General features: G+C 32.3%; 1 protein-coding gene across 1 annotated transcript in view; it reads left to right on the top strand.

Moving 5' to 3' along the window:
- Window positions 1-12,766, top strand: part of LOC136042143 (inner centromere protein A-like) — a 41,500-nt gene that overhangs the window by 16,887 nt on the left and 11,847 nt on the right. Inside the window, exon 3 of the mRNA XM_065727059.1 lies at window positions 7,553-7,741. Coding sequence (XP_065583131.1) covers window positions 7,553-7,741 — 189 coding nt within the window. The remainder of the gene's footprint in view (window positions 1-7,552; window positions 7,742-12,766) is intronic.

The raw sequence follows: 12,766 nt of genomic DNA, 5'->3' as shown, positions 1-12,766 counted from the left end.
AATATAGACTTTTAAGAAAGACACTTAGATAAAGCTATAGGAAGGGTTTATATAGTTCACTATAAATTGTGACTATGTAGGTTTCATCCGACATATCCGAAGCCTAAAAAAAATATTAAGGCAAATGGAAACAAAAAATTCTAGATAGTAAAACCCCAAGCCCTCCCCCACGCGTAAGTTGTTATGCGCCATTGCAGTTGTGTCCCTGTGTCCCACCTGTGAATATTGAAAGATATATATATATATATATATATATATATATATATATATATATATATATATATATATATATATATATATATATATATATATATATATATATATATGTTTTTAACTACGTAAAACTTCCGAATATACAACATTCTTCGATGTCCCATTGTCTTTGGTTGTCCAAGGGAAAAACACTACATATTCATATCTATTCCTGATTATTCTAATGATTGCCCTTGAGCTTTGTTAATGGTGATTGTTAATAGAATATTCCCTGTGTCCCCGTCGTCATTTATATATCCCCCTGTACCCCCGTCATCCCCCTTGTAGTTGTGTCCCTGTGTCTCGGTCGTCATTTATATTCCCAGTATCCCGGTCGTCATTTGTGTCCCAGTGTCCCAGTCTGTAATTTCTCTTTGAGCGTCCCAGTCGTCATTTATATTCCCTGTGTACCGGTGTCCCGGTCGTCATTTGTGTCCCGGTGTCCCGGTCTGTAATTTATCTTAGAGTGTACCGGTCGTCATTTATATTTCCCGGTCGTAATTTGTGTCCCAGTCTGTAATTTCTCTTTGAGTGTCCCAGTCGTCATTTACATTCCCTTTGTCCCGGTTTTTAGTTTTCTTTTTATCCTTTATTTTTCAGTTTTTTTCCTTTTTTTTAGTTTTTTTTCTTTTTAATTTTTTTTTTTTTTTAGTTTTTTATATTAGTTTTTAGTTGTTTTTTTCTTTCAGTTTTTTTGTAGTTTTTAGCTTTTCTTTAGTTTCTTTTATAGTTTTTTTCTTTTTTAGTTTTTAGTTTTTTACCTTTTTTTATTTTTTTAGTATTTTAGCTTTTCAGTTTTTTTTAGTATTTTCTTTTTACTTTTGTTTTATAGTTTTTACCTTTTTTAGTTTTTTTCCTTCTTTTGTATTAATGACAAAGCCAAGTTTCGAACCTGGAACCTGGAACATAACGCTTTACCAACTCAGCTACTTCGGCTTTAATATATTCGTTTTTGAATTGGTATATGACGAAATAATTCAGAAGTTATACAATGACGTCACTCGACAGACAGACAGACAGAAGGACATCTTATCTATTCTATATATATATAAATAAGTTGTCTGTGTGTTATGTTTGTTACACTTTGTCTGTTACGCCAGATTATATCTTCTATATCTTCTATATATATAAAAACTAGCTGTTGGGGTGGCGCTTCGCGCCACCCCAACACCTAGTTGGAGGGGGCGCTTCGCGCCCCCCCCCCCCCAAGCCTCCCCGCGCGCGTAAGTCGTTACGCGCCATAATAGTTACGCGCCATTGTAGTTGTGACCCTATGTCCCACCTGTGAATATAGATATATATATATATATATATATATATATATATATATATATATATATATATATATATGGTTTTAACTACGTAAAACTTGCGAATATACAACATTCTTTGCTGTCACATTGTCTTTGCATATAAATAGATTGTCAGGTTTACCGACTCTTGAACATGCAACATATAATGGTCCATGGGAAAAAAATCTGTATTCAGATCTATACCTCATGATTCTAATGATTGCCCTTGAGCTTTGTTGATGGTGATTGCTAATCGATCATTCCCTGTCCCGGTGTCCCGGTCGTCATTTATATCCCCCTGTTTCCCCCGGTGTCCCCGTTGTAGTTGTGTCCCTGTGTCCCGGTCGTCATTTATATTCCCTGTGTCCCGGTCGTCATTTGTATCCCGGTGTCCCGGTCTGTATATACATTCGTTTTTTAGTTTTGTTTTTCTCCTTTATTTTTTTCCTTTTTTTTCTTTTTTAGTTTATTTAGATTTTTAGATTTTGTAGTTTTTTTATTAGTTTTTAGTTTTTTTTTCTTTTTAGTTTTTTTGTAGTTTTTACCTTCTTTTTAGTTTTGTTAGTTTTTTTTTACTTATGTCCTGGTCGTCATTTATACTCCCTGTGTCCCGGTGCTTTGTTGATTGCTAATCGAACATTCCTTTTGTCCTGGTCGCTTTCTCTTTGAGTGTCGTCATTTATTTTTTTCTTTTTTAGTTCTTTTAGTTTTTACCTTTTTTAGTTTTTTTTAGTTTTTTAGATGAAAATTTTTTTAGTTTTTTCCTTTTTTTCTTTTTAGTTTTTTATTGGTTTTTACCTTTATTTTAGCTTATTTTTCAGTTTTTTCCTTTTTTTTAGTTTTTTTTTATTTTTTATTTTTTTTAGTTTTTTACCTTTTTTTAGTTTTTTTATTTTTTTTTAGTTTTTTAGCTTTTTTACTTTTTTATTAGTTTTTAGTTTTTTTTGTAGTTTTTGCCTTTTTTTAGTTTTTTCAGTTTTTTTTTAGTTTTTTATTGGTTTTTACCTTTATTTTAGCTTATTTTTCAGTTTTTTCCTTCTTTTTAGTTTTTTTTATTTTTTAGTTTTTTTAGTTTTTTACCTTTTTTTTAGTTTTTTTAGTTTTTTTAGTTTTTTAGCTTTTTTATTTTTTTTATTAGTTTTTAGTTTTTATATATATGGTTTTAACTACGTAAAACTTGCGAATATACAACATTCTTTGCTGTCCCATTGTCTTTGCATATAAATAGATTGTCAGGTTTACCGACTCTTGAACATGCAACATATAATGGTCCATGGGAAAACAATCTGTATTCAGATCTATACCTCATGATTCTAATGATTGCCCTTGAGCTTTGTTGATGGTGATTGCTAATCGACCATTCCCTGTCCCGGTGTCCCGGTCGTCATTTATATCCCCCTGTTTCCCCCGGTGTCCCCGTTGTAGTTGTGTCCCTGTGTCCCGGTCGTCATTTATATTCCCTGTGTCCCGGTCGTCATTTGTATCCCGGTGTCCCGGTCTGTATATACATTCGTTTTTTAGTTTTGTTTTTCTCCTTTATTTTTTTCCTTTTTTTTTCTTTTTTAGTTTATTTAGATTTTTAGATTTTTTAGTTTTTTTATTAGTTTTTAGTTTTTTTTTCTTTTTAGTTTTTTTGTAGTTTTTACCTTCTTTTTAGTTTTGTTAGTTTTTTTTTTTACTTATGTCCTGGTCGTCATTTATACTCCCTGTGTCCCGGTGCTTTGTTGATTGCTAATCGAACATTCCTTTTGTCCTGGTCGCTTTCTCTTTGAGTGTCGTCATTTATTTTTTTCTTTTTTAGTTCTTTTAGTTTTTACCTTTTTTAGTTTTTTTTAGTTTTTTAGATGAAATTTTTTTTTAGTTTTTTCCTTTTTTTCTTTTTAGTTTTTATTGGTTTTTACCTTTATTTTAGCTTATTTTTCAGTTTTTTCCTTTTTTTTATTTTTTTTTTATTTTTTTTTATTTTTTTACCTTTTTTTAGTTTTTTTGTTTTTTTTAGTTTTTTAGCTTTTTTACTTTTTTTTATTAGTTTTTAGTTTTTTTTGTAGTTTTTGCCTTTTTTTAGTTTTTTCAGTTTTTTTTTTAGTTTTTTATTGGTTTTTACCTTTATTTTAGCTTATTTTTCAGTTTTTTCCTTTTTTTTTAGTTTTTTTTATTTTTTAGTTTTTTTAATTTTTTACCTTTTTTTATTTTTTTTAGTTTTTTTAGTTTTTTAGCTTTTTTATTTTTTTTATTAGTTTTTAGTTTTTTTTGTAGTTTTTGCCTTTTTTTAGTTTTTTTAGTTTTTTAGCTTTTTTATTAGTTTTTAGTTTTTTTTGTAGTTTTTGCCTTTTTTTAGTTTTTTTCTTTTTAGTTTTTTTGTAGTTTTTACCTTCTTTTTAGTTTTGTTAGTTTTTTTTTTACTTATGTCCTGGTCGTCATTTATACTCCCTGTGTCCCGGTGCTTTGTTGATTGCTAATCGAACATTCCTTTTGTCCTGGTCGCTTTCTCTTTGAGTGTCGTCATTTATTTTTTTCTTTTTTAGTTCTTTTAGTTTTTACCTTTTTTAGTTTTTTTTAGTTTTTTAGATGAAAATTTTTTTTAGTTTTTTCCTTTTTTTCTTTTTAGTTTTTTATTGGTTTTTACCTTTATTTTAGCTTATTTTTCAGTTTTTTCCTTTTTTTTATTTTTTTTTTATTTTTTATTTTTCTTAGTTTTTTAGCTTTTTTACTTTTTTTATTAGTTTTTAGTTTTTTTTGTAGTTTTTGCCTTTTTTTAGTTTTTTCAGTTTTTTTTTTAGTTTTTTATTGGTTTTTACCTTTATTTTAGCTTATTTTTCAGTTTTTACCTTTTTTTTAGTTTTTTTTAGTTTTTAGTTTTTTTAGTTTTTTACCTTTTTTTAGTTTTTTTAGTTTTTTAGCTTTTTTATTTTTTTATTAGTTTTTAGTTTTTTTGTTGTTTTTGCCTTTTTTTAGTTTTTTTAGTTTTTTAGCTTTTTTATTAGTTTTTAGTTTTTTTTGTAGTTTTTGCCTTTTTTTAGTTTTTTTAGTTTTTTAGCTTTTTTATTTTTTTTATTAGTTTTTAGTTTTTTTTGTAGTTTTTGCCTTTTTTTAGTTTTTTCAGTTTTGACGTCACCTGATCCCGTTTTTTCAGGTGACGTCACCTGATCCATCCACAGATCCACACACAGACAACTTATTTTTATATATATAGATAAGTTGTCTGTGGATCTGTGGATCTGTGGATCAGGTGATGTCGGGTTTGTCCGCATATGACGTCTGAATTATTTCACACTAATACAAAATAAGAAAAAAAAACTAAAAAAGGTAAAAACTACAAAAAAAACTAAAAAGAAAAAAAAAACTAAAAAAGCTAAAAAACTAAAAAAAATAAAAAAAGGTAAAAAACTAAAAACTAAAAAAAACTGAAAAAACTAAAAAAAGGCAAAAACTACAAAAAAAACTAAAAACTAATAAAAAAACTAAAAAATCTAAAAAACTAAAAAAACTAAAAAAAGGTAAAAAACTAAAAAAAACTAAAAACTAAAAAAGAAAAAAACTAAAAAAAGGAAAAGACTGAAAAATAAAAGAGAAAAAGAAAACTAAAAAAATATGAATAAAAATACAAAAAAATAAAAAAGATAAAAACTACAAAAAAACTAAAAAGAAAAAACGAAAAAAAACTAAAAAAGCTAAAAAAAAAGGTAAAAACCAATAAAAAAACAAAAAAGAAAAAAAGGAAAAAAAAACAAAAAATTTTTTTCATCATATAATATGACGTCATCATATACCAATTCAAAAACGAATGTATTCAAGCCGATGTACTGAGTTGATAAGGCGTTATGTTCCAGGTTCTAGGTTTAAGAGGTTCCAGGTTCGAACTTTGGCTTTAGCATTAATATAAAAGAAGCAAAAATCTAAAGAAGGTAAAAACTACAAAAAAAAAGAAAACAAAATAAAAAAAATCTAAAAAAGCTTAAAAACTAAAAAAAAACTAAAAAAAGATAAAAAAACTAAAAAAAAAAACTAAAAAAAGGAAAAAAACATAAAATAAACTAAAAACTAATAAAAAAAAAATAAAAAAAGCTAAAAAACTAAAAAAACTAAAAAAAACTAAAAAAGGTAAAAACTAAAAGAACTAAAAAAGAAAAAAAAAACTAAAAAAAGGAAAAAACTGAAAAATAAAGGAGAAAAAGAAAACTAAAAAAATATAAATAAAAATAAAAAAACTAAAAAGATAAAAACTTCAAAAAAAACTAAAAAGAAAAAAGAAAAAAACTAAAAAACCTAAAAAAAGGTAAAAACCAATAAAAAAAAACTAAAAACAAAAAAAAGGGAAAAAATAAAAAATTTATTTCATCATAAGTTTTCAACTGACGAAATTACAGACCGGGACATCGGGACACAAATGACGACCGGGACACCGGCACATAGGGAATATGAATGACGACACTCAAAGAGAAAGCGACCGGGACAAAAGGAATGTTCGATTAGCAATCAACAAAGCACCGGGACACAAATGACGACCGGGACACAGGGAGTATAAATGACGACCAGGATATAAGTAAAAAAAACTAAAAAAACTAAAAAAAAGGTAAAAACTACAAAAAAACTAAAAAGAAAAAAAAAAACTAATAAAAAAACTAAAAAATCTAAAAATCTAAATAAACTAAAAAAGAAAAAAAATAAAAAAGGAAAAAAATAAAGGAGAAAAACAAAACTAAAAAACGAATGTATATACAGACCGGGACACCGGGATACAAATGACGACCGGGACACAGGGAATATAAATGACGACCGGGACACAGGGACACAACTACAACGGGGACGCCGGGGGGCACAGGGGGATATAAATGACGACCAAGACACCGGGACACATGGAATATAAATGACGCCCGGGACACTCAAAGAGAAATCACAGACTGGGACACCGGGACACAAATGACGACCGGGACACAGGGACAAAACTACAAAGGGGATGCCGGGGGGCACAAGGGGATATATAAATGACGATGGCGACACAGGGAATGGTAGATTAGCAATCACCATCAACAAAGCTCAAGGGCAATCATTAGAATCATGAGGTATAGATCTGAATACGGATTGTTTTCCCATGGACCATTATATGTTGCATTTTCAAGAGTCGGTAAACAATCTATTTATATGCACAGACAATGGGACAGCAAAGAATGTTGTATATTCGCAAGTTTTACGTAGTTAAAAACATATATATATATATATATCTATATTCACAGGTGGGACATAGGGACACAACTACAATGGCGCGTAACTAATATGGCGCGTAACGACTTACGCGCGCGGGGGGGCTTGGGGGGGGGCGCGAAGCGCCCCCACCAACTAGGTGTTGGGGTGGCGCGAAGCGCCACCCCAACAGCTAGTATATATATATATAAATAAGTTGTATGTATTTTTGTGTTGAGGGTTTAACCAACTAGGTGTTGTGTATAAATAAGGTGTATAAATAAGTTGTATGTATTTTTGTGTTGAGGGTTTAACCAACTAGGTTTAACCAACTAGGTGTTGGGGTGGCGCGAAGCGCCACCCCAACAGCTAGTATATATATATATAAATAAGTTGTATGTATTTTTGTGTTGAGGGTTTAAATATAAAAACTGGGAATTGCATAAATATTTCGAAAAATTTTGACAATAGATTAATGTAATTTGAAAACCTTAAAAAAGATACTTAAATTTGAGGTTTATTATAAATTGTTGAACTTTAGCAAGCTTGGCACGTGGAGATTTCTCCAACTGTCAATGACATGGAATGTTACCAAAAAGCAAAACCAGGCTTGCGATTCAAAGAAAAAGGGCCAGATTAGGAATGTGCAATTTACGTCAGCGAAGGCGTGTCGAGATACTACCAGAGCAACGCGAAACCAGACTTGCTGCTGAAAGAAAAAGTAAAAAAAGAAGTCGTGTCGAGGAATCACAAGAGCAACGTGAAAACAGACTTGTGGCTTCAAGAGATAATGCTAGATTATGAATGTGCAATTTATGTCAACGAAGGCGTTTCGAGGAACTACCAGAGCAACGCGAAACCAGACTTGCTGCTAAAAGATATAGTGAAAGAAGAAGGCGTGTCGAGGAATCACAAGAACAGCAAGAAAACAGGCTTGCAGCTGATAAAGAAAGTAAGAAAAAAAAGCGAGCCGAGGGATCACACGAGCAACCTGAAAATTATCGCCTGGCATTCAGGTACAGCCCAGTCGACGATTATAGTAGATATGTTCAAATCGGGACTATGTCTTAAATTTGTTCGTATTGCAAGGCCTTGAAATTCAATGGTGAAACAATGGGAATGTGTTGCGCCTCAGGAAAAGTTAAACTTCCTCTATTGGCTGCACCACCAAAGCCATTAAAGACTTTGCTTACTGGAACTACGTCAGAATCTAAGCGTTTTTTTTATCACAGATCATAAAATATAACTCATGTTTCCAAATGACGTCGTTTGGTACCCAAATCGAAAATACAGATCAATTTATGCCTACTTTCAAAGTAAAAGGGCAAATTTATCATAGAGCAGGGTCCCTTCTACCATTCTCAGGGGAGAATCATAATTTTTTACAATTGTACTTCACCAGCGATAGAAATTCTGAATTGAATACACGTTGCGAAATTTCTCCCAACGTTGAAAGTACAATCGTTTCCCAATTGCAACATCTTTTCCATGAAAATAATTATTTAGTGCATCTGTTCAAAACAGCTATCGATTTGATGCCTACTGATACGCATAAAATTTTTATTTCCGCTGACAAAATGCCTCCTGGCCAACATATGCGTAGATACAATTCTCCAACTATCAACGAAATGGCAGTCGTTATGGTCGGTGAACAGTTTTTACCTCGAGATATTATTCTTCATAAGCGAAACGCTCAGTTGGTAAGAATCGCTGAAACTCATCGATGCTACGATGCCCTACAATATCCTATTATTTTTTTAGATGGAGCCGACGGCTATCACTTTAATATTAAATTGATGAATCGAGCCACTAACAAAGAAATGAATAAGAAATGCAGTGCAATGCTTTATTATTCCTATAGACTAATGATTCGGCAGGATGAAGACAATTATATTTTAAAATGACGTCAATTGCTTCAACAATACGTCGTTGATATGTATGCAAAAATTGAATCTGAACGTTTGCTATTTATCCGGCTGAATCAGACCAAGCTTCGCTCTGAACAATACATTCATTTGCGAGATGCAGTCGTAAATGACGGTAATACCATAAACGTTGGAAGATTAACGATTTTACCTTCGTCATATGCTGGCAATCCCCTTCATATGCATGAATATGCTGAAGATGCTATTGCGTTTGTTCGTCTCCATGGTCGTCCAGATTCATTTATTACATTTACATGTAATTAATCTTGGGACGAGATACAACAGCTTTTACTTCAAGGAAAATCGGTGGTTCATAGACATGAGTTTACGGCCGATGTCTTCTGCCAAAATTTAAAATCACTGATAAACTAAATAGTAAAACTTGAAGTGTTTTGGTCAGTGCGATACTGGATGTACTCAGTGGAATGGCAAAACGAGGTTTGCCACACGCACATATACTAATCTGGCTACATAATAAAATTAGTTCTAACAAAATTGATGATGTGATTTCCACTGAAATACCTGATGAAAATGTCGATAAGGGATTATATGATATGCAGTGACATGGCAGTTTTTGGCTTGCAGTCCGAAATCAAAGATATCGACGAAATCGTAGAATATTAGGCTGGAAGATACATAAGCAGTAATGAAGCTGTTTGGCAAATTCTTTCATTTCAGATACATGAGCGTAGTCAAGCTATTGTTCACTTAACGGTACATTTACAAAATGGTCAACGTGTTTATTTTTCGGAATAAAACTTGCAACAAAGAGCCCTGAATCCCCCGGATACAAAGTTAACTGCTTTCTTTTCGCTATTCAAAAATGATTCTTTTGCAAAAAAACTGCTGTATACTGAAGTGCCTTCGTATTACACGTGGAATACTAAAAATAAAGTATTTGAACTTCGAAAACACGATAAGTCAGTCGACGGCCAACCTACCATCTTCAAAGATACCACGATAGGAAGACTCTACACCGTTCACCCCAATCTACATGAATGCTTCTTTCTACGCCTACTTTTGGTGAATGTACCCGGTCCGACGTCCTTTGAGTGTTTGAGAACTGTAAACGGTACTATACATGACACTTACCGTAGTGCATGCCAACTCTGAATTTCTTGGAGAATGAATAACACTGGGATAACTGCATCAATGACGCGTGCGAAACGTCAACTCCAAGTCAAATTCGTGTAATGTGCGTCAAATCAACCAAGTTTTTTGGCAAATGGTAAAGGGCAAAATGGTTCGATAATCTGCCAAACGATTACTAATAGCCACAGCAAAGGTATACATAGAGTCATGTTCGTCACATTAACCAAGTTTTTTGGAAAATGGTAAATTGCAAAATGGTTCAATGATCTGCCAAACGATCACTAATAGTCACGTCAAAGGTATACATAGATTAATGTTCGTCACATCAACCAAGTTTTTTGGCAAATGGTAAATTACAAAATGGTTCAATAGTCTGCCAAACGATCACTAATAGCCAGAGGAAAGGTATACATAGAGTAATGTGCGTCACATACGCTAAGTTTTTTGGCAAATGGTAAATGGCAAAATGGTTCAGTAATTCGCCAAACGATCACTAATAGCCACAGCAAAGGTATACATAGAGTATACCTTTGGTTGATGTGCGTCACACCAACCAAGTTTTTTGGCAAATGGTTAATGGCAAATTGGTTCAATAATCTTCCAAACGATCACTAATAGCCTCAGCGAAGGCATACATAGAGTAATGTGCGTCACATTAACCAAGTTTTTTGGCAAATGGTAAATTACAAAATGCTTCAATGATCTGCCAAATGGTCACCAATAGCCACAGCAAAGGTATACTTAAAGTAATGTCCGTCACATTAACAAAGTTTTTTGGCAAATAGTAAATTGCAAAATGGTTCAATGATCTGCCAAATGATCACCAATAGCCACAGCAAAGGTATACATAGAGTAATGTTCGTCACATTAACCAAGATGATAAATGGCAAAATGGTTCAGTAATCTGCCAAACGATCACTAATAGCCACAGCAAAGGTATACGTAGAGTAATGTGCGTCACATCAACCAATTTTTTTGGCAAATGGTAAATAGCAAAATGGTTCAATAATCATCCCAACGATCACTAATAGCCTCAGCAAAGGTATACATAGAGTAATGTGCGTCACATCAACCAAGTTTTTTGGCAAATGATAAATTGCCAAATGGTTCAGCAATCTACCAAACGATCACTAATAGCCACAGCAAAGGTATATGTAGAGTAATGTGCGTCACATCAACCAAGTTTTTTGGCAAATGGTAAATGGCAAAATGGTTCAATAATCTTCCAAACGATCACTAATAGCCTCAGCAAAGGTATACATAGAGTAATGTGCGTCACATCAACCAAGTTTTTTGGTAAATGATAAATTGCCAAATGGTTCAGTAATCTACCAAACGATCACTAATAGCCACAGCAAAGGTATATGTAGAGTAATGTGCGTCACATCAACCAAGTTTTTTGGCAAACGGTAAATTGCAAAATGGTTCAATAATCTGCCAAACGATCACTAATAGCCGCCTCAAAGGTATACATAGAGTAACTTGCGTTTCTACCTTCTCCATTAAAGAGTGTCATATCTCATGTTGTGAATTTCAACTTGACTCAGAGAGTGACAACACTGTTCTTGATCTGTAATGAAACTGTTTTTCTATGTCCACTCGGAGATGATCAGCTTAGCATGAGCGAGATAAACGGTATCTATGCAGGTATATTTTTATTAAACATTTAGTATTTTGTGGTGATTAGACTAGGTATTTGATATAATTGGTCCTGGATGGCATGCTTTCCATAATTCTCTGTTGCAGTTTCCGTAATTTTGTTACTAAAACACTATATTTTCATCATATTTTAGCAGGCACGTACGCAGGATTTTTTTATGGGGGGCCAAAACCTTCGAAACAGCAGATGTAAAGTAGTACTTTTTTATTTAGTAATGTAAAAAGTACGAATATCGGAAAATGCAGATTAACTTTAATCTGTAGTATTGTAGAAGATGGGGGGATGAAGACTGAAGCATCAAAAGTACGTTTTATGCTCAGGTTATGTTCATAGCGATTTTGAACCAGATTAATCTATTATGTCCCACTGAAAGGGAAACTTTAGGGTTAACAGTGCAATATGGCTGCTGCTGGGGTAGTTCTTCTATTGCAAAAACGTAATTGGATTGATAATTGAGCAGTGACTTGACCGGATAATTGCATGCTGTAAAATCCCCCAAAAAAGGCTTCACAGCTGCCACTTAACATATGGGCTGCAGTGGCAGCTAGCAACCTATTTGGAACATTTCTTTCAAAATCTTTCTGGAATAACCAGGATCCAGGACCAATTCCGTATGTAATTTCAGTTTTAAAGCAGTGGATTAGAAATATTTGTCTAGTAAGATACCTTTTCTTATGTTACTAAGTTTATAATTCGTTTTGGCCAATATGGTTTCAAATTTCAATTTACCATTTTTGCTCTTGACATTTCCAAAGTAGTGTTTACTAAGCTTCAATTTTTTTTTAACTATAATAAAGAACGAATATAGACTTTTAAGAAAGACACTTAGATAAAGCTATAGGAAGGGTTTATATAGTTCACTATAAATTGTGACTATGTAGGTTTCATCCGACATATCCGAAGCCTAAAAAAAATATTAAGGCAAATGGAAACAAAAAATTCTAGATAGTAAAACCCCAAGCCCTCCCCCACGCGTAAGTTGTTATGCGCCATTGCAGTTGTGTCCCTGTGTCCCACCTGTGAATATTGAAAGATATATATATATATATATATATATATATATATATATATATATATATATATATATATATATATATATATATATATATATATATATATATATATATATATGTTTTTAACTACGTAAAACTTCCGAATATACAACATTCTTCGATGTCCCATTGTCTTTGGTTGTCCAAGGGAAAAACACTACATATTCATATCTATTCCTGATTATTCTAATGATTGCCCTTGAGCTTTGTTAATGGTGATTGTTAATAGAATATTCCCTGTGTCCCCGTCGTCATTTATATATCCCCCTGTACCCCCGTCATCCCCCTTGTAGTTGTGTCCCTGTGTCTCGG

Source organism: Artemia franciscana, unplaced genomic scaffold, assembly GCF_032884065.1.
Source record: "Artemia franciscana unplaced genomic scaffold, ASM3288406v1 PGA_scaffold_683, whole genome shotgun sequence".
Taxonomy (NCBI): Eukaryota; Metazoa; Arthropoda; class Branchiopoda; order Anostraca; family Artemiidae; genus Artemia; species Artemia franciscana.
Note: the sequence above shows the minus strand (reverse complement) of the source record. Positions and strands in the feature narration are given on the sequence as shown.